General features: G+C 36.0%; 3 protein-coding genes across 4 annotated transcripts; 2 read left to right on the top strand and 1 right to left on the bottom strand.

Annotated features, from left to right (window-relative positions):
• LOC113732821 (kinesin-like protein KIN-14S) lies at positions 1 to 6,316 on the top strand. Its single transcript, XM_027258806.2, has 12 exons — positions 1 to 199; positions 290 to 379; positions 993 to 1,147; positions 1,262 to 1,361; positions 1,480 to 1,776; positions 1,888 to 2,167; positions 3,857 to 4,018; positions 4,191 to 4,406; positions 4,536 to 4,573; positions 4,824 to 4,987; positions 5,071 to 5,184; positions 5,346 to 6,316. Exons 1-12 carry the CDS (start codon positions 193 to 195, stop codon positions 6,084 to 6,086), a joined length of 2,364 nt encoding a protein of 787 aa, XP_027114607.1. The 5' UTR covers positions 1 to 192; the 3' UTR covers positions 6,087 to 6,316.
• A 1,114-nt stretch (positions 6,317 to 7,430) lies between these two features.
• Positions 7,431 to 16,403, top strand: LOC140003761 (mitogen-activated protein kinase kinase kinase NPK1-like). 2 transcript variants are annotated; one of them, XM_072080852.1, is made up of 18 exons: positions 7,431 to 7,967; positions 8,096 to 8,137; positions 10,297 to 10,362; positions 10,445 to 10,555; positions 10,633 to 10,713; positions 10,794 to 10,871; positions 10,986 to 11,068; positions 12,211 to 12,292; positions 12,409 to 12,512; positions 12,857 to 12,896; positions 12,980 to 13,039; positions 13,131 to 13,177; positions 13,267 to 13,462; positions 13,554 to 13,790; positions 13,899 to 14,221; positions 14,319 to 14,380; positions 15,667 to 15,772; positions 15,949 to 16,403. In XM_072080852.1, exons 1-17 carry the CDS (start codon positions 7,653 to 7,655, stop codon positions 15,768 to 15,770), a joined length of 2,031 nt encoding a protein of 676 aa, XP_071936953.1. In that variant the 5' UTR covers positions 7,431 to 7,652; the 3' UTR covers positions 15,771 to 15,772; positions 15,949 to 16,403. The 2 variants fall into 2 exon arrangements, with proteins under 2 accessions (XP_071936953.1, XP_071936952.1); XM_072080851.1 differs by having other exon boundaries at positions 15,667 to 16,403.
• A 1,174-nt stretch (positions 16,404 to 17,577) lies between these two features.
• On the bottom strand, positions 17,578 to 19,411 carry LOC113732818 (microtubule-binding protein TANGLED). The gene is made up of 4 exons (XM_027258802.2): positions 19,107 to 19,411; positions 18,787 to 18,929; positions 18,617 to 18,672; positions 17,578 to 18,516 (listed from the first exon to the last, which is right to left on the bottom strand). Exons 1-4 carry the CDS (start codon positions 19,212 to 19,214, stop codon positions 17,696 to 17,698), a joined length of 1,128 nt encoding a protein of 375 aa, XP_027114603.2. The 5' UTR covers positions 19,215 to 19,411; the 3' UTR covers positions 17,578 to 17,695.
• Positions 19,412 to 22,585: the final 3,174 nt, after the last annotated feature.

Below are 22,585 nucleotides of genomic sequence, written 5' to 3'. Positions count from 1 at the left end.
TTTCAAATTATCTTGAAATCAAACCAAAACCCCTCTTCTTTTTTCTCTCTTTTCTGACCGTTTACTCGTCATCACTGCTCATTTCCTCACACTCTCTCACTTTCTCCCTCTATACAATTCCATTTTCCAGCTTTCAATCTCTGTTTTCTCCACATTCTTCATCAATTTCTGAGAAATCAAAAACGTCTTCCCATGGACGGTAAACTCTTTCCCTTTCGCCCTGTTGTATGATTATTTATGATTTCTAGAATTTTTTTTTACTAATTCTATATCTATTTTCGTGAATCAGATCAACCCTTAGAAATGCTGTGTTATAATTTTGATTGTGCCGTCACTGTCTCCGGTGATAATTGCAAGAATTCATCTGCCGGTGGAATTCGTGAGTGAACTGTTTTTTATCTGGTTTTTTTTCTTTTGGTTATTTTAATACATTTTAGAATTTTCTGGAGTAAGCGACCATGTCGTTTCTGTTTAGAGATTCAGGAGTAAGCGACCTTCGTTTGGAATTTTTTTATTGTAATTCAAATGAGAGCCTAGAAACTTTGAAAATTCTGACAGGCGCTACTTTTATCCTGGATTATTGATTTGAGTTCTGTGATTATTGGATTTTTTGTTCAGTTTATGTGTTGTTTAAACTGTTTGATTTCCAAGAATATCAAGAAAAATAAAGATCATTCTTGACGCGTTTAAGGTAGATTTTTGTGTTGTTTTGAATTCTTGTTTTTCCTGAAATCACGAAAAATAAGTACATGGCATAAGCACAATGGATATTTTTCTGAATTGTATGCTTGAAATTTCTATCGTATTCTGTTGCGAGAAGCATATTTGTTAGTGAACTTTGGGGTCTTTGTTCTGCTTGTTTATCACTGGGGAAAAATGCAGGAGAATTTGCTTTTCAAACTTAAACGAGTAAGCCGTGATGATCATGCAGTTGTCGTACTCTTTGTTGTTTGACGATTGCATTAGCTTAACAAATTTCTAAATCTCTTCAGAAAAGGTTGAACAAACTAGTGATGTAGCAGAGGACAGTAAAGAATCGGTTGGAGTCAGCAATGAATCAAACGATGATACTGAGGAAACCTCTTCTTCCGAGCAGCAGACTCTTCCAGTTTTTCAGAAGATTCAAGACCTGAGCAGCAAAGTACAGGTATCGTTTTCAAGGTCGTCCCAGAAAAAAAAAAAAGCCTTTCTTTATACTATTTGCTATGCATTTTCATGAATTTTGTCTTTCCTTGCTCTTGCTGAATTATATCTACCCCAGTACTTGAGGGAAGAGCACGCAGTTCTGTGCAATGAAGTAAAGGGCATTACTGCAAATTCTTTTCCTGGTTCGGAGGTTTCAACTGCTCTTCAGAGTCTTAGTATGTACCCTGCTCATTTGATCTATCTTATGGCTTCTCTCATGGTTTCTTCTGATTTCAATACCATTTTTCTGTTGCCTTATCACTTCGTTTAATGCTCCCTTGCTGTAAATTTTAGGCATGGAAAATGAAATTTTGAAAAAGAAGTACCATGAAGAGTGTGAACTGTTGAAGAAGAAATATCTTGAAGAGTACAATGAAAGAAAACGACTATACAATGAAGTGATTGAGCTGAAAGGAAACATAAGGGTCTTCTGCAGATGTAGGCCACTGAATGCGGAAGAAATATCAAATGGCTCCACAGCTGTCATTGATTTTGATTCAACTCAGGAAAATGAGCTGCAGATCATATCCTCTGATTCTTCAAGAAAGCATTTTAAGTTTGATCATGTGTTCAAACCAGAGGACAGCCAAGGTAGCTTTATAGTTATTTTATGGGGAAAGTGTCTTAATGTGTTCTGCTGCACGTATGATCCATTCTTCCTTCATTCCCTGTTTCATTAACATTTTATATTTTCCCTGTCAGAGGTGGTCTTTTTACAAACTATGCCCATAGTGACATCCGTCTTGGATGGTTACAATGTCTGCATATTCGCCTATGGACAAACTGGAACAGGCAAGACGTTCACCATGGAAGGAACACCAGAAAATAGAGGGGTTAACTATCGGACTCTGGAAGAGCTGTTCAAAGTATCTAAAGAACGGAGCAGCTTTATGAAATATGAATTGTTTGTTAGCATGTTGGAGGTTTACAATGAGAAGATAAGGGATCTTTTAATTGAGAGTTCCAATCAACCTGCTAAAAAGTAAGTTCCAAATTGTGTTCAATGGTCTTTCATAGTCTTTGTGCCTGAATAAAGAGGTAGCTGATGCTTAACACTGACAATATGTACTTGTAAGTTCTATTCCTTGGTATCTTGCTACTCGCGCCAACAAAATCACTTACATAATTTAGCTGTTACATGCATTGTAGATTTTCTGCTAAAATTTCATAAACTATCTAAAACACAAGAATAGTAAGCTAGGAATTCTAAATTCCATCAATGCAGAAATTTTTTAAAAAATCACACCAACAAAATTACCTACATATTTAACTACATGCTTAACACTGACAACATGTACTTGTAAGTTCTATTCCTTGGTAACTTGCTACTCGCGCCAACAAAATTACTTACATAATTTAGCTGCTACATGCATTGCAGATTTTCTGCTAAAATTTCATAAATTATCTAAAACACAAGAATAGTAAGCTAGGAATTCTAAATTCCATCAATACAGAAATTTTTTAAAAACTCACACCGACAAAATTACCTACATATTTAACCGTTACATGCATTGCAGAATTCCTGTCAAAATGTCATATTGTATCTAAAACTACAAGAACAATAAGTTTGGGGTTCTACTTCCAGAACTACAGAGTATGATCTTAATCATTTATATGCTAGGCCATTTCTATCCTATGAGATATTTGTACTTACAGTTTCCACGGCAGTCACTTGATTTGCAGTAAATGCTTCAGTTATTCTTATAGTTTTACCCTGAAAGTCTTGCGTCCATACTTATGTTAGATCAGTAATTCAATTAGAAGAGTGAATACGTCCTGCACTATGTGAGAGTTTAGGTGGCTTTTCTGCTTTGAGGGCTCACATATGCTCGTGTGCCACAAGATTTACCGAAACCTGACTATTTATCTTCTCTTACTTGTATCAAGTTACAGAGTTTTGATACACGTTGTATTTATGTTGATGCAAGATCGATAAACCAAATGCAAGGACCACAGTACATATTGGTATAAATGTGTGAGGGAGAGACATTGGAAGATTTGAAAAGTGATAATGGGCCTAGTTGAAAACACACTTTACTTCCTTCGACCTCAGATTCTGGTGGATTTATGATCCCAGGAATTTCTAAATGAATATTGAATATTGGCATAAATGTGCAAGGGAAAGTCTTGGAACATGTTAATGCGGCCTAGTGGAAAACACATTTACTTCTTTTGATCTCAGATTCTGGTGGATTTATGATGCCTGGTGCTTCTAAATGAATAATGAGCAAGTTTCATTTTCTTCTTTTCACTTTACTTGGCCAAGACCTGCTTTTGCAGCTGATTTTACCTAATTGCATAGGTGGTATAGGGAGCTTATCCTATTACATGCTTTTCTCTTTTATTCCTGTCTGTGGCTCTCTCTTTTTTTATTTTATTTTATTTAGAGACAATAAGGTTTAAATAATGAGAAGTAACTGACGTGGTGATTTTAGCTTTCAGAACCTAATAACTAACTACTCAGCTAGATAATAATTGATATGCATCGTATTACTGTCACTCTTTTCCATTCTGTGAGATTTAAATCGTCTACTCTTCTATCCCTATATTCCCTCTTTTGTAAGATGTATCCGGGTATGCAGGTTACTTACTCAGCATTTCCTTGACTAATATTAGTATGCCAAATATAAATCATTGTACAAGGCCTAATCCTGTGAAGATTGAACTACAGATTGGAGATAAAACAATCAGCAGAGGGAACTCAGGAAGTACCAGGGTTGGTTGAAACTCATGTTCACAGTACAGATGAAGTGTGGGAACTCCTCAAGTCTGGGAGCCGAGCTAGATCTGTGGGATCAACGAATGCAAATGAACTTAGCAGCCGCTCTCACTGGTATTCTTGAACTCTTAAAAGAAACATGATTTCTTTTTTCTTTCACTCTTCATATGTTGCTGGATTGGGATAAAACATTTCCAAAGTTGGGTGTCACAACATCTGATCATGTACGTGCTTGTTTCTCAGGAGAACTACTTATCACTTGTTTTTATAACCTGCTTTGTTGTAGCTTGGTACGAGTAACTGTTGTGGGGGAGAACATATTAAATGGGCAGAGGACAAGGAGCCATCTTTGGCTAGTGGACTTAGCAGGAAGTGAACGAGTTGGAAGGATTGAAGTTGAAGGTGAAAGGTTGAAGGAATCTCAGTTTATAAACAAGTCCTTGTCAGCCCTTGGAGATGTTATATCTGCTCTTGCCTCTAAGACGACCCATATTCCATACAGGCATCTCTCTCTCTCTCTCTCTCTGTTTGTGTGTGTGCATGTGTCCTTTGATAGTTTGCTTGTCTATTTCTTTGCCCGTGGTGTTGATTTTGTCTAACCGCTCTTCTTTCTTGTGTATTTATAAACCAGGAACTCGAAACTGACTCATATGCTGCAGAGCTCCTTAGGTAAGCTGGTTCAATGGCAATCTATCTATGTCCTGATTTAGGCCAGTATCTATCAATGATAGTAGTGTGACACACATGGGAACTCATTTGATTGCTTAAGCAGAAACAAAAAGTGAAAAATGGAAGTAACTGCAGTTAGAAGCAGTTGAATAACCAGTTGGGTTATCATTCTATATAGAGTTTTCTGCAGTAGAATGAAATTTGTGTTGATTCTTCAACCATGAGTAACATCAGTTTGATTTGAATGTAGGAGGGGATTGCAAGACCCTGATGTTTGTCCAAATTAGCCCAAATTCTGCCGATTTTGGTGAAACCCTTTGCTCACTGAACTTTGCAAGTCGTGTCCGAGGAGTTGAGCATGGACCTGCTCGGAAACAGGCAGATGTTGGCGAGCTTTTCAAATATAAACAATTGGTATGTAGCACGGGCAATATAATTGAGAACCATCTTTACATTTTCCACATTCGTTGCAACTGAGATAGTTTACACATGAACAGGCAGAAAAAGTAAAGCATGACGAGAAGGAAACAAAGAAATTGCAGGATAGTTTGCAGTCTCTACAACTAAGGCTTTCTGCCAGAGAACATATCTGTAGAAATCTTCAAGAAAAGGTAACAGTTGCATACCAGTTGTCTTTCTTTTCTTTCTGGCTTTGCCATTATATACTTTGGAGAGTCCAGTATAATATTGCCTCATTTTTTTCCAAAGCAATTTAGCCTTTTATTTTTCCTAAGTATTATTAAAGAGTCAAAACACTTGAAACAATCAACAGGTACGAGATCTGGAGAACCAATTAGCAGAGGAAAGAAAGACTCGACTGAAGCATGAAAGTAGAGCTTTGTCTGCTGTCTCTGCTCAGTCCTCGGCCTTATCTTCTCTAGGCCAATCAATGAGGACTATAACTGAGAAAAAACCACCTTTGGCTCCATCAAAAATGAGGTTACCACTTAGAAGAATCACCAATGTGCCGCCACCATCTCCTGTTCCTACATTCAGAACGAGGAATTCTATGATTCCACTTCCCAAATATGACAAGGAAAATTTGTCTAGACCATTGATGGAAACATGCAAGTCAAAGGCAAAACGCTTATCCATTGCTGTGAGGCCTAATGCAGCTGCCAAACAGGTTCTTCAGCCCAAAAGACGGGCTTCAATTGCAACCTTTCACCCTGAACCAAATTTAAACACAACAACAACTCCCTTGAATAGGTCCAGTGCACGATTGAGGACTGACCGTGTGGTGGGTCGGCAATCATTTGTTTGGGATCCTCAAAGAGTATGGCGTACAACAAAAGTGCAGTCTCCGCTACAGCAATTGAGGGGAACATCTGGTGCAATAGAGGAAACACCAATTAATCCTCGAAGCAGTAAGTTTGTTGGTAGCCCCCCATCACAAGCTGGTTCGTGGAGGCCTAAGCATCCAACAGTTGTTGCACTACAGAAGAAGCAGTTAATATGGAGTCCACTTAAGATGAAAGCCATGAGAAATAGCAGGAAGTCACTAATATCCTGATAATCTGCCCTTAGAACACTCACTTTTTGGCTCATCTTTTTCACTTTTAGGGATTCATTACTTGCTGTATGCATCTTGCTTACTGATGCTAGTTATTTCATATGTTGAGTGAAATTCATTTACTATATAAATATATTGCTGACAACAACATCAAGCATAGAAGCTATTGTGAATTTCTGTTGATAATGGTGTTCCCAGGGTTCTTTCTTAATCTACTCGGCAGTGCCTACGGCTTATATTTGATTTGCTTTGGGAGATTGAAATAGTCTCGTGGTTCTTTCTTCTCTTATTTTGTGCACTCAATCTTGTCATCTCTATCTCCTATTTCTCAGGAACGAATATTTCTCAGGAATGACAGTCCTGAAAAAGTTGAAACTTGATTTTTTTGTGTATTCATTGCGATTGTTCTCCAGTTTCACTTTTATTAGTATCGAATACTAACAATGCTGAAGAGCCAAGTTTGGTACGATGGCCACTAAACTTTATTAGTTAATTTACTAGTACAATTTGCTTTTTATTTATATATATATATATATATGTATATGTATATGTGTATATATATATAATTTTACAAATGGTTTGTATTATCTTTAATATATTGTGTTATATAGGTGTCATATTACTTTTTTTTCATCCTTCTGAATTTGCTTAGCGAATTGATCGACGAAAATGAAAGGTAGCGAATTGTGCAAAGTAGTTGAGGTTTTCTCTTATTGCATTTTCTCTTTCTCTTTCTTGACAAGCAACTAATTGTATCACCAACCTAAAATTCACAGCTATTTCTAGATTGAGTCTAGTACGATGCAACTTTTTGCTTTGTAGTCTTTCTCCACTTTTCTTACAAGTTCCATAGTTTGATGAACCTTTTTAAAATTTTGAGAACTTCCTTTTTCATAGTCAATGCTTTTTTCTTTTGAAAATTCTAATCACTATCACCCTCTCTGGAAATACGCTACAAAATAAATAAGTTTACAAAACTAATTATTTGCTCAATTTTACGGCGTTATTCGTTATTCGTGTTACTTGATTTAAACTATTAATATCTCACTTACACATTTATAAATAAATAATAACACAAGTTATGCCTAAAACAAGATGGAATATTGTACCATCACAGAACAATTCATGCAAGTCTTAAAGTTTTGCTCTTAAATACAAGGATCTGCATGCAATTTCATTTGGTCTTGGCTGCAATCACAAAAATTTTAGATGCAAGGACCGGTAATAACTCTCAGATACAGGGACCTCAATGCAAATATTTCCTGATCTCTGTTTGACTAATTTCTTTACCCTTTTTTTTAACCTTTTACCATTTTTTTTCAAAATTATTCCCCCCAACCTTTTTCCCTCTCCTCTCCACCCCCATGCTCTCCACTCTCCTCCACTAACGCGATCAAAATGAAAAACCCAAACCCATTTCTCACTCATTAATAAACTCTCACTAATCTGTCTCTTTCTCTCTCTCTCTCTCACACACACACACACACACTCTCTCTCTCATTCATAAACCCTAGGATTAACTGAATTAGCAATCAAAAGAAGATCATACATTTCGCAATTAATCAAATGCAAGAGATTTTAGGATCAGTCCGGCGATCATTGGTGTTCCGGTCTCCGACAAGCGCCGGAGACGGCGGTGTCGGTGGCGCCGGTGAAGATGGGACTATAGTAGACAGGATTAATTCCTGCCTCCGTAAGTCTAGAGTATTCTCTAAACCCTCGCCTCCGCGGCTGCCACCACAGACGATGACGGCTGGAGAAAATGCTGCTGCGGTGCAGTCCATCCGGTGGCGGAAAGGAGAGTTGATCGGTTGCGGCGCATTTGGACAAGTGTATATGGGGATGAATCTTGATTCAGGGGAGCTTCTTGCTGTTAAACAGGTAGAGAGTTTGATTTGATTTTGCGGTAATTAGTTTGGAAATTTGTGGAATTTTTTTTTTTGTGCTGAATACTTTTACATGCAAATTAATGAATGGTATGTTAATTTTTTTTTTGTTTGGTGTTTTAGGTTTTGATCCCTGCAAATAGTGCTTCAAAGGAGAAAGCACAGGTTTGGACCAAGTACTTATTCTTTAAATGAAACTCGTTAATTAGAAAAACTTTGTTACTATTAACCGATATTTTTTATGTTACTTTGAATTTTATCAACTGTAATTCACTGTTGGAAGTTGTAAATGTCTGGAAATGTTTAGGCTTGGTAATAGGATCGCATGATTGTGGTGTTTTGAATGTATTATAGTTCAGTTTAGAATAGTTTACTATGATGTTGGAAAATATTTATGATTGCTCAGGGAAGCTAAATTCCCATTTTGGACGAATGTATGAAAGCTCAATTACATTACCTCTGTGAAGATTTTGTCTCTTTTCATAGTAAAGGCTATTGCCTTTGTCTCTTTAATTGCACTAGTTAGTAAAATTTTCTTGTGCTGCAACACAGGAGAAACATGGAAAAGAAAGTTGTGCAATCATCAATATAAAGTTTTCTAAATGACATAGGAGCACTTGCTACTTTCAGATACTAGCAGCTAGCACCACAGCTTGATCTCTTTTTGGGCTTTCCTCCTTTTTGGATGGTAGTTGTTCCTTTTTGCAGAAAACATGTCAGGAAAATAATAGTGATTCTGGATTTATCCTTATATGCTGATATTTAGGATACATTTGTGGACAATTTTACAGCTATTTACATTAATGTGTCCCATGAAAAGGTGAATAAAAAAATCTATAATGTCACAGATTGAACCTTGAAGACCAATGGTTTATGGCTGCCTTCCACATGATAATGATGTTTATCATTGCTCGAGGAACCATTATTTATAAGGCTCTTCTTCAATCTAGATATTAGGAGCTAGATATATTTGTCCAAAGCTATATCTCCTTCGTGGATGGCCTGCATTAGCCAGGAGAAGGGGTTAGTCATTGGAAGCAAGTTGTAGTTGGCTAGAAAATCTAGTCTTTTCTGAGTCTCCCTATCGTGATTTTAGATTTTAAATTTTTCAATTTCCTTTCATTGTTTTTTCATGCTGTCCCTTGAGATTTATAGTAGCAATTAACATAGAGGAGGGATCAACTTACACTTAGCATGAAATCTTAGACCTAGACCCATTTGGGATGTTTTGCATAAGATGCCACTGAGAGGAATAACTGAACATGACAAATATGACGGGTCACAAGTAGGTTTTTTTGGTTGTTTCGAATCTAGTATGCATGATATTTAATATACACTTTTGCAGTTCAGTTTAGTCAGAAAAGATATGCTGACAGACAACAGAAAATCAAGTAGATGGAAGAAGAGTCTTTTAAAAGGAGAAAGAAAATAGAAGGTTGGAAATGAAGGCCTGTAATATATGTCGGATGCAAATCTTCAAATCTTCTTGCAAATGATAGTTTATTGGAGTATGTAGCACTCAAACAGTTGTTGGTTTTGTTCCTCTAAGTCTTCTAATACCTTTCATTTTCATAGGCTTCTCTGTACTAAAATGCCAATACAGCACAAGACCATTTAAAGAATGTCTGGTTGTGAAAGATGTTAATGGTTAAAGTTCAGCTGTCTAGACGCATCTTCACTTCTGAAATGATAAATCAGATTTTAGGATCTGAAGTGCTTTGGGTATAAAACAAAAGGTTGAATGACGCTCATCTCTCAAATGAGATTCTTTAGTTTTAAAGTCCTTGCTGAGTTGCACGTTATATCTTTGTAAGCTAAAATCTAGTTTGGGGAATTCTTGTTTGGTTTTGACTTACTGTATTTGGCTTGAAGTAATCTGAAAATGCTGATTGAGAAGCAGCTCAGAGCACCTCCAGAAAATCTGTCCTCGATGTTTTGAAGGCGAAAACAATTTTTGATATTTCAAACAACTTTTTAGAATACTTTTTTTAAAAATATTTTATTTAAAGCAGCTTAAGTGCTAGAAGCAAATAAGAACATGCAATATGCTGCTTTGAGTGGGACCTGACACTTTGGAATAACATTTTATGGGCTAAATAGCCCCTGTACAACTTAAACATAAGATACAAAACATTGAAGAGTTGTTGAGGCATGTTTAGCTTAAGATGAATTAGAGAGCAAAAAGTGTTTCATTTAAACACGTAGCCTCCTTTTTTTATAAAGAATATAGAATACACATTTTACACGGGGCTGTATGAGAATGTGATAATTACTTATTACTTTGACCTTACTTCTTTACTTGACCTTTGCATTCAAATGAGTAGGTTTATGTTCGGGAGCTTGAGGAAGAAGTTAAGCTTCTCAAGAACCTTTCCCATCCAAACATTGTGGTGAGTTCAGTGTTTTTGGTGGCCATCCAATTGTGAGTTTTAAAAATATTTTGACTGGCTCAGTTGTTAATTGGCATATCAGAGATATTTGGGAACTGTAAGAGAGGAGGAGACTTTAAATATTTTATTGGAATTCGTACCTGGAGGCTCAATCTCTTCACTTCTGGGGAAATTCGGATCATTTCCAGAGTCGGTCAGTCATTTTTTAATTACCTTATTGGGTGACTTTGGTATCTGTATAGCTCGTTTAGTCAGCTGCATATCAAGCAGGTTATAAGAATGTATACAAAACAATTGCTGCTGGGACTGGATTATCTTCACAAGAATGGCATTATGCACAGGGATATCAAGGTATCCTTTCCCCCTTTTCTCTCTAGTTTTTCTTTTGCTACATTTTCAGAAAAATAAATGCAAGTTGTCTTTTATTTCAGGGGGCTAATATTCTGGTAGACAATAAGGGATGCATTAAACTTGCAGATTTTGGGGCATCCAAACAGGTTGTGGAGTTGGTATGTATTGCATCTGTGGTTGAACTTTTTCTTTTAATCTGACAATCTGTTGCTTTACTTGGAATGTGATTGTGACTGTAATACAAATATATTTAATTTTGACATCTTCCATAGGCTACTGTTTCAGGTGCCAAGTCTATGAAGGGTACACCATATTGGATGGCTCCTGAAGTCATTCGTCAAACTGGACATAGATTGTATGTATAAAAAGTCCATGCAGATAATCTCATGATTATTTTCCACCTGTTGTTTTTTTTCTTTTTTCTATTGATTTCACAGATGGTAGTCTAACTAATGTGATCATCTTAAGCACTTAAAAATATGAGATGCATGCACCTTTAGGATCTGCCAGTATTCCAATTTTTGCATATTGATATCTTGCTAGCTACAAGCAAATTTTGTGTATGTTTGAGTAACTGCTTGCAGGTAAACTTTGTTGGGAACTTGAATGTCTTCTTGGATAAACAACTTTTTTTTCCTCTAGGATACCTGGTTCTGCTTTAATATTAGGATTTTCAACATTTTGGTTAAATTTTCATTCAGAGATATGGTACATTACCTCTTAATCCATGACACATGAGCAAAAGAAACACATCAACTAACAATGGTAAAAGCTGGGTACAAAATTGACTTCATTGATTCTTGACAAGATATCACTGTATGTAGTTTAGTAACATTGACGTAGCAAAAGAAATATAATGTTAACATCAACATCCTTGATGATTTATTTGGTACTGAATGGGAAGTTTGTTTTTGACTGAATTCATGTCCATGCTTATAAAATTTTTACTCAAAATCCTTGGTACACTCAGATACATAAACAGAGTATGGATGTCATGTTGTTTGAGGTATTCTTTTTTATGGTTATGCAGATTTAATTATGTCAAATGGTTCATGCCACAAGTTTTTTTTTTTTTTTTTTTTGTGTATGGGAGAGAGAGAGGGAGGGGGGGAGAGGGATGCGCTAATAGGATTCATCAGCTTTTATGAAATCAGTTGGGCATAAAATATTGAATTGCTGGATGGTTTTTGTGTTTTTCCAGGTTCAATTCATTCATTTCAAGTTCTCATGTCTTTGTTATCTTTCTCCATTACAGTTTTGCTTGGTCCTTATTTTTCTTTATCGCCACTGTCCAATTTGTCGGGTGATTTCAACCTGTGTTATTGTAATTATGTTTTCACCTGTTGTTTCTGCATCCTTATTTACGGTGGCTATTGTGATATGTGTCTCAAGAATACCAAAGATCTTGTTCTGGCTGCAAAATTCACAAATTCATTAGATTGCTTGTGGCTGAGTTCCTTTCCTGATTTGTTAATATATTTTTTTGGTTGATTTTAGCTCTGCTGACATATGGAGTGTTGGATGTACTGTAATCGAGATGGCAACTGGTAAAACTCCTTGGAGCCAGCAATATAAAGAGGTACAAATTTGAACACGAATTTGTAAATTTACTGTATTCTTATTTTCTTAAAGCTTTTTCAGAACCAGCCTCCTATTTTGTGTTATTGATGTCTCATATATCATAATTCTTGTCAGGTTGCTGCATTCTTGTTCTATATTGGGACAACCAAGGAGCATCCTCCAATTCCCGAATTTCTCTCGGCTGAGGCAAAAGATTTCTTGTTGAAATGTTTAGAGAAGTACATACTAGACTCTCTGTTTCATACTTGTATGTATGGCTGTCATATTAGTGTTCTAGAGCAGTTTCAAGTTCATACAAGTTTCGTTATAAAGTTTCTCACCCTTGGATAGCATTTCCTTTAGATGTGAAAAATGAAAAATCGGCTAGGGATATTTGATGTTATGTTTTGGTAATCATCATTTTCTCATATTTGTAACCTTTTTGCCCTTTGGTGCTTTTATGATCTCACTATTGACTGTTTAGATATAACCTTCAAGGACTAGTGAGTTAAAGTCTTCTTTGCTGAGTAATCTTCTCCTTTGCCTCTCAATTTTATTGAACTACTCAATTATATATATGCAGGGAACCAGAGTTAAGGCCATCGGCATCTGAGTTACTGCAGGTCATTCTGATACCACAGAAACAACTCTTAGCTTTTCTCTTCTTAAATCCTTTCTTATATGTCAATCTGTTACATATGTGCAGCATCCATTTGTCACTGGTGAAATCTTGCTGCCTTCAGTTGCTACTAGTACTTCAGTTATGGTTAGTGAATTCATGAATTACATGATTGAGATTATATCAAAAGGCATCTTGTGGAATACTTATAATTTTGTTTTATCCTGCCTTTGAACAGAAAAATTCTGAACCTCTATACTCATGTGGGGAGAATCTCGGGGATACGTAAGTAATGTTAGGTTGTTGCCTCTGTCAATTATGTTTGTCTGTAATAGATTTTTGATTCTCTTGTATTTACTCTATTTGATAAACAGAGCTGGCTCAGATGACGTCTGTAATTTGGGATCTCTAGACTTCTCTACTATAAATTGCCAGAAATTTTCAGAAGGTGGGCATAGTTTGGGCCAAAACAGGATTAGTAATGAAATTTGCCAGATTGATGAGAAAGATAATCTAGTGGTGGGTAAAGCACATTTCAGTGATATTATGATCACAGATGAATCTTGTAAGGTATGTGCTGCTTCATTTATTTCATGATTATGGATTATGCCTGAGTGCTTGAATGTTTCTGTAAGCTTGCATTCTGTTCCTGTTTGCATAGAGTTTTAATCCTATTTGTGAGCCCTGTGAAGATTGGACAACCAACTATGATGCTAGTCCTGAAGTGGAAAAAAGCAGTATAAAATTGGACATGAAGCAAGAAGTTGATAGACCTATTGGGTGTTCTCCATCGCCAAGAGAGAGCAAAAACGTTTTCTCATTTTGTAGTGCACCATCAGTGGATGAGGATGACGATGAGGTTACTGAATCTAAAATCCGAGCCTTCTTAGTTGAGAAGGTAATTGTGTTAAACTTCATGTTCTAAGCAACTAATGTTGTATTCCAATTTCTGGGATTTTGTCTTCACTATGGCACTAATACAATTTTCATCTTGTTGCTCTTTTAGGCTCTGGAACTAAAAAAACTGCAGAGTCCTCTTCTTGCAGAGTACCACAACAGTTTCAATCCCTTATGCTCTCCAAATTTATCTGATGCCAAGGGAGATGAAAGTGCTTCAAAGTTCTTGAAGTTGCCTCCTAAAAGTAGGTCTCCCAGTCGAACTCCATCAACAGCAGTAGAGAGCGCTACTGATGCAAGCCCTGGCAGTAGTAGTAGGCGTGTGTCACATATTGGAGTTCGGAATAATGAAGACCATCAGCAAAATTTATCACCTCAGACAAATGATTTGAATGGGAACCTTGCTGATACCCAGGAGCCATGTAGCCCAAAGTAGGTCCACTAATAAACTTCTATTGCTTTGCCATATACTACTTGAGTTGATTGTTTGTTATATTTTAAGTGACTTCACGGTAATGTCACGGTGCAGCGTCATGGAGATACAACGGAAGTGGAAGGAAGAGCTTGACCAAGAGCTTGAAAGGAAACGGGGTAGACCTCCCAAACTTTTCATATTTGGCTTCAATTTTACTCAATTGCTTAAAAGAGGAAATGATGCTTGGTATAATATTCTCATGATTGCATGATCTATCAAAAAAATGAAGTTGCATCTTGCATATGTTTGAAGTGCTCTAGTGACAACCTTTCTATGGGTTGTTGTCTGGTCACATATTACTTTTACATTGATTAATATCTCTTAGCACAAAGCTGTATTCTTGGTAAATTTTAGATGCTTCAGCAACATTCCTCCTATTGCACTAGATTTTCTTACATGACTTTTTGCTTGTTTGTCAGCTTCTGTAGATCCCACCAATTTGTGACTTCTCCTAAATAGCAGATATATAGTTTAACCCACTATGACGTGATTACATTACTACCTTTCTCTGATGTGGGAACTTTGGAAATTTGTTATAAGTCTATGACTTTCTTCATTTCTGCCTCTTATCTAGCATTCTATAGGGAGAAACATATGACTATCCAAATTCCAAGCACTCAATTGCTAACTATCTTGAAGCTGTTATTGATGACAAGGAATACAAACTAAACTATACTTCAACCGATTATGGATAAGGATCTGATTTATAAGTTGAAGCCTTAATGGATTACAAATGGAATAGTATTCTATAGGTTTTAAGGAAATTTTTTACAGAACCATTCCAATCCTCTCAAGAGCCGACCACATCTTAACTGTATGCAGAATTATCAGCTTTTTTGTTTCTTGTATTGGGGTTGTTCTCTTATTCACTGAATCTCCTTCTGTTGTTTTTTGTGTTAGTGCCGTTATTTTGTTTTAAATTCTTCAGTTAAATAGTACTCTACAAAAGTAATTTTAAACCTTTATTTCTTTTCCTACCATTAATCACCTTTGGTGTTTGGAGATTACTAGGATCAGACATCTTGCTGCTAAAATAATTGTCAAATCCAAGGTGTGAATCTTGTAGATAAGACTGATTAAAATCTAAAAGTAGTTTGTCATTTTGTCTCTATGGTTTCTTGTTTTCTTGAACTAGTTCTCAGCTAATGATGCTAACATTTGATCAAGTTCTTTTTGGAAAGAATATTTGTCTCGTTACAAAATTCTTTTTTATTTTGTTTATTTGGGTTTCCCTTCTTTAGAGAGAATCCTATGAAACTATGAGAGATTGTTGTGAGACAAGGATTTAAGATTTAGGGAATAATGAGGGAGAGTAAGAAATAGAGTAAAATAGTTACCTAACTGTGTTTTGGTCTCGGCATCTTCGCATCTTCAAAACTTTACATTTTGAACTTGATCACAGAGATGATGCGTCAAGCTGGTATGGGAGGAAAAACATCTTCACCGAAGGATCGAGCCTTAAATCGACCGAGAGAGCGGTCAAGGTTTGCATCTCCAGGCAAATAATTGTATGAATGTCTGTCTGCTCTCATTTTGAAGAGGTTTTTTTTTTCCTTCCGAGCCTTTTTATGCACCTTGGAAAGATTAATCATCATGCTAGAAGCCGGCCTTTTTGAACGTTTTTATACTTTCCTGAGCATTTTGTCAACGTCCTGATGGATTTCTTGGCATGCATGCTTTCAAGCGCTGTCGAAAATGCAAGAGTGTATTGTTAGACAGCACAGGAAAGAAGCTTCTCTGAAGGTGTTGGATGCAAGTACATAAGGTTCCATCGTGCCTCCTCGCCCTCTTTCTCTTATCGAGCAACAGGGTTACTAAGTCTTGATATGGGTTTTTGGGTTGTGTGATTAGTGTACAAAGCTTGTATTACTCATGTACAATAATAAGGATTAACCTGGCATCATATAGTTGCCACAAGATAACCAATCCCACTTTCCTGTAATCTGTGCTTGTATCTCTGGTTTATGAAGGACTCTGAGTGCAGTTTTACTTAGTCTGATAACTGATGGGCTGTTCTCAGAGTATCTTAATCCTATATTCTAAAACGAAGATTGACTTGTATACGTGGAAAGAGAAATTACAATTTTAATTCCCTGTTTAGTGTTTGATGATATAAATGTATATGTACGTCAACGCTCATTTTCTCCTTGTTACCCTGCTTTTGTCATTTCAGCCCAATTCAGACAGCACGTTTCCACATTATTCTTACTTGAAACGGTTCATTTACTCGAATGGGATTCGATCCCATGGCTAATGGCTTTTACTGAAAGTGTAGAACAACTGCGTGATGTCATGATATGTTGTTTGTGTGGCTGATGGGGAGAACGAACAGGTGGTGTAATGAAATGGTTTGCCTATATATAAGCAAATTTAGCTGCCATGGAGTGTTTAAAATGATCACTAATCCGTGTTTCAGGTCTCCATGAAACTATGAGTGATATATTGTATGTAGAAGTGAAGTGCCTGTTTTGCTTCCTCGATGCCTTATCTGTCCAATTTGTCTGAAGCTTCTGGTAGTGGTATCTTGATAGATGGAGCAACCAGTGCGCAACTGCACTTCAAAGCAATGCAGTCTTCTAAATACTTGAAGAATGTATGTCAACTTAAAAAGAATCTGTCCTGATTAAAACAACAACTGGTAAACTGGTCTATCCATGAAATTATAGAAAATTTACTTCCAAGTGTACTTTCCTACTGCTTTCCGGGTTTCTGGGAGACAATAATGTTGTTGATAGATGGAAGAAGGAAACAGATTGATTTGGAATTTGATAAATTGGATGTCATCGAATTCAACCAATTGAAGGCGTGAACAATTGAGAAGTTTAATCTGCATACCGTTAGCTCGAAGTAATAAGTTGTACAAAAAAATTTTTGAGAAAAAGGGAGTTTGAATACAGTCTTTTGTTAAGGGGGACAACTTATCTATTAACCTTATGGTCATGGTTTGGCGAAACTTGCGATTGGCCTTTGTAATGGAATTAGGCGGATGATAGCTTCGTTGTGGCTCATAAAAACAGCACAAAATGATTGTCTAGCAGCCAACAACCACCTCAATTGTATAATAAAAAAAGAATTAATCTTATATATACTTACTAACAGTATATATACACTATCATAGATAGTTGATTATATGATACATATGCAAAACTTGAATTTCAAATTCAATTTAGATCACAGTGTCATACATCCAATTATAAAAGTGTACATATACTTTCGTGTAAGAAGATTAATTCTAAAAAAAATGGTGCAAAAAATAAAAAAAAATATATAAAAAAATCACAAACAAACGAACATCCTTTAACAAACAAAAGAATAGCACAACAAATTTAGACAAGCTTTTTCATTTGTCAAAAAACATTTACCATATGGACATCGAGGGAATATCAATGAAGAAAGAAGGAAAATCATCATGTCTTTTCAACTTTTACAAGTTAAATTCTAGGAGCAGCAAATTGCATTGGAGTCGCAGTTGTTGGTCGCTGTTTTAGGCCACTCATCATCATTTTCATCCCATCAGTCTTATTCTGTACAGATTTTCTACTTTTCAATGGAGAAACAATCTTGCTTGCCAATCTTGATGGCGAAAATGACCTTCTAAGCTTTGCTGTAGTGGATACTTTAGGACTTCTCTTGATCAAACTTATTGATCTTGTTGGAGAAATGGACAACGGGGGGCTCCTTATTTTCACATGGAACTTTGAGGCCGAGGGTGGAGACTTGATCAAGAACTTGATCAAGAACTTATTTTCAAGAACTTGTCGATTTCTCGCGATAACGGGGGACTTGGTCTTGCATAATCTCTGATGTTGTGAAGTTGGAGAAGAAGAATGAAATAATGGGTTGGGAAACAATACAGTTTTTCTAGCCCATGGCCTGTTTCTTGGGGAAACTCTATTAGCTATAAACCTGCAATTTTCCTTGTCACAATTATTCTTGTGCAGTGGCGAAACCTTGAAATTTATCCGGGATTTCGCTCTTTGGAGGGACGGAGCATCTGATTCTGATCGAATTGATTGCAGTGCAACCTGTTTTTCCCTTTTTCTTCGAATTCGAAGTTCAGAGTTTTCTGGGTTGGGAGTCATCTGGTTCCTCCTCCTGTGTGTCAGTGGTGTTTTTGGATCATCAGCTGGTCTATTAGGCTTGTTAGAAGCAACTGTTTCAACTATCCGTCTTGCGAATTGACTTGCTTGTAGAATTTCTCCAACTGTCTCCCCTAGCAGCATTGCTGGCAATGACATTCTCTTCCAATCCCCTGTTTGGCATAGATAAACCTCAAGTTTCAGATTTAATTGAAATCTTCAGGCAATTGGGAATTGAAAGAAAGATGGTTAAAATGGGGGTCCTCCATTTACCTGTATTTGTAGGCAACTTTCCAGGAGGAGATCTCCTAGCAGTAACATTCTTGATCCTTCAGATTGTACAGAGGAAACCATTGAAATCCCAGGTGAATTAGAGGGCAAAATGCAATGTATAAACGGAGTATGATATTAAAAAAAAAAAAAATTCATGCTTATGACCATACCTTAAAGATTCCTGCTTGCATCTGAGACTAGTCCTCAGGTAACTCCTTGTGCTGCGAGGACTAAGAGTCACACCAGAAATCACCTTTGTCCCACCTGTTACTGTAAATTGAAGCTCTTGCAATCTTGCAATAGACTTATCCACCTAACAATTGCCCCAAAAAGAAGGAAAAAGAAAAAAAAAAAAAGAGAACCCCACTTAAAAATCCTAGACAATCCCAATAGTACAATATCAAAAAAAGCAAAGAGAGGATTTTTGTTTTTTGGATTTTGGGGGGGTGGGTAGGTGGGGGGGAAGAGGGGTTTGTAATGATGGAGGTACCTTATTAACAGTTTCTCTGATGAGAGTGGGATCAAGAAGTGGTGGAGGAGGAGGAGGAGGAGCCACCATTTTTTTTTGCTGATGGTTTGGTGGGGTTCTTGCAACCATTTCTGCAGGAAATCAGAAAGAAACAAAAAGTAGGTTTTAAAGAGATTTTGATTTGCCACTCTCTCGATCTCCTTAAACTCATGAAAGTCAAAGATTGGGGAGGATTGGGGCCTTCTTCTTCTCAACTGATTTCAACATGGAATGGAAGAGCCCAAACTGCTCAAAGTGAAGTCTCAAGTAAGTGACTTCAGTTTGGGAGTGAGTAACGGATATCTTTTCTTTTCCAACGGTCGAATTTATCGCCGAATAACGCATGTATGAAAAAGAAACGGCCACTTGACTTCTCATTAATTAATAAGTTTTTCTAAGATGGAAATATTTGCTGCCGTTTTTCGAAGTGCTGCCGGTGCCGGGTCTCGTGGCCTGTGTTGGTGCGGTGGGTCCTAAATCTATGGGGCCAGTAGAGTATGGATAGGAAAAGAAAAACACATCTTACCAATCCAGCCGTTGGATGTCGTCTGATGCATGAAATTTATTTATTTCAAAGTATTCTTTTTTCAAGCTGATTAGTACACTTAATTTTCACTCAAATTATTTTTAAATGCACATATTAATTATCCTTTTAAATTTAAATAATTTCCTTATTTTACTCACTTTTTCAAAAACTAACATTTAATACTGTAATTGATGTCAAACTATTTCTCTCATCCGTCCAATTAGGATTAATTACACTTTACCCCTTCGAACTTGGGGGTAAGTAACACTTTACCACCCTAAACTCAGAATATATACAGTTTACCCCCTAATGACATCAGATTTTAGAACTCCATAAAAAAAATTCGGTGAACTGACGTTAATGCCCATACATATTATCTATGTAGACTACCATGTCCATTGGGTGGAAATTTTAGCGCCTTAATAATAGAAACTCATGTGATGTTAAAAAAAAAAAGAAGAAAAAAAAGAACAGGGAGATTAACAGATGAAACATCCTATTTGTCAAGGAAAGAATAGAGAAACAAGCCGAAAAATGATGCTGCTTACTTTTGAGTTGCTGAAATTTGTTCTTAAACATATCTTTTGGACAGTTTAGTATGAAACTTGTTTTGTTAATTCAGTTGCCAATCAAATGGAATAATATTCCCTCTTTTGGAATGCTTTAAAAGCAGTAGTCACAATGATATTATTTTGGTTATATTGATGAATATCTATGGTATATGTAATATGTTGCACATGGACGCTAATATTTCATTATCCCTTCCTGGACAAGTTTGAAGTACATAACTATTTGCAATCATGGTAGCCAATTGAGTATGTTTGGATTACATAGTTTTGAAATAAAATAATTTACTTCGCAAATTCGAATCATCTTTTATTTTCTCCATCAACTTTTTATCTCACATACATCACATCACAAAAAATGCTACAGTAATTATATCAAATAAATCATCCAAATAAACTCCTATCCAAATAAATCCCCCAAGTAATGCCTTTCTCATTACTTAGAATGTTTATTTATGCCTATTTCAGTTGGGGTTAGTTTTGGAATAAAAATTGGTGATGTCACTTAGAATCTTGAAATTGTTAACATGGGGGGTGAAGTGTATATTTCCTTACTATAGGAGGGCAAAGTGTTACTCATCCCCAAGTTTAGGAGGGTAAAGTGTAATTAACCCGTCCAACTAACGAGTGTTTAATGGATACCCTTTAATGTTGATAATGTTATTATAATTGATGAATTTGAGCATTTAAGAAATGATGTCTGTTTTTTCGAAAAGCTTCTAGTAGGGAAAGAATTTCATAAATGACAAAAAATGACCATTTTAGGTAAACCAACAAAGGTGGGTTGAGCGTTTGAATATTTGTGCTTCAATTTCATCTCTTTTTATTCTTTTCCTTTTTCGTTTAGTTGTCTTTTTTTTTGCAACACAAATTTAGAAATTTAACAACTCATTTTATAAAACTAAGAACAAAAGTGAGGCCAACTTTGTGCTTTTATTTCAATTTTTTTTTTGTCTAAAAGATGCGTAATACTATCAAGATTGTTACAGTAACATATTTTTATACTTTTATTTCTTTTTAACTACAAAGAGATAGTACATTACCAAATTCTAAATCAAAACAAATCAAGACTGCTATGGCTAAAAACAAAAAGAAAACACAATTATGAACATGGAACTTTTTATCCTCCACAAAATGACAAATTGAAGGAAAAGCACAATTTATTTTGGAAGAAGATATAGAATAGTAAATTTTTTAAGACTTGTAAAAAAATATACAAAAAAAAAATAAATCAAAAAAATTGACAAAACAAGAAATCATATATGCTATTCTAATTCTCTTAATTAAACAAATTGTATGCATTTGGTTTACTAGTTTTTTTCTTTTATTTGGTAAATGAATTTAACACACTTCTGGTGACTTTTGACAACACTAGTCAAAACTAAATTAATAATTTTAATGTGAAATCATGTTGAAAACTAAAACGGTTTGAACTTTCAATACAAGAACATTTTCAATTGAAATGATAATTTCTTTTTTGGATTTTGAATTTGTTTTGTCTTTAATATATGTTCTCAAGTTATTAAAGATTTTAACTATGAGTTAAAATTTTCATAGTTCCAAATTGCTTTCCTAAGTTCCAACGAAAGATTTGTAATGTTTATATTAAGGGAAAATGTTAGATATATCATTTAACATGTGAATTCTTTAAAAATAGCTTTTTAAAGTATAAAAAAAATTAATGTATTAATTAAGTAGATTATTTCTTATCCATATTAATGAGTACCTCATGGACACCCGTTAAGAAATCCAGTCAAAAGAAGCTCTAGTCTCTGTAATGCCAACTATATTAGCTAACATGTTTTCTTGCTAATATGTTTTAGTAGTTATTCATAGGAATACTAAGTTTTTCCATTCCACGGTGAAACAACGGAGAATGTAATCAGTTATTCATAGGATTAAGAATGAACGGGGGGAATGGATTGAATCGGAGGAGGTTATAGGAGCAGAGGCGGTACGTTTTTTCGAGAATTTGTTTACGGCCTCGCGGTTGACATCGTCTTACGACTTGCTTCACCATCTTCCGATGGTCTTGACATCTGGGGACAATGAGGCATTAGAGCAGGTCCCGTCTCCTGACGAAATTCGGCGGGTTGTGTTTGAGATGGATGGGGATAGCGCGGCGGGCCCGGATGGTTACACGGGGAGGTTCTTTATGGTGGCCTGGCCGTTTGTGGGCGAGGACGTGGGTAGGGCTGTATGCAGTTTCTTCTGTGGTGCAGAGTTGCCAAGGGCAATCACTGCAACTTCCATTGTCCTCATCCCGAAAATAGCTCATCCCCAGAATTTTTCACAATTCAGACCGATTAGTCTGTGCAATTTCATGAATAAAGTGATTTCAAGAATCCTGGCCGACTGACTAGCAACTG

Source organism: Coffea arabica, chromosome 2e (genome assembly GCF_036785885.1).
Source record: "Coffea arabica cultivar ET-39 chromosome 2e, Coffea Arabica ET-39 HiFi, whole genome shotgun sequence".
NCBI classification, from domain to species: Eukaryota; Viridiplantae; Streptophyta; class Magnoliopsida; order Gentianales; family Rubiaceae; genus Coffea; species Coffea arabica.
The sequence above is the reverse complement of the archived record's forward strand: the minus strand, read 5'-3'. Positions and strand labels throughout refer to the sequence as shown.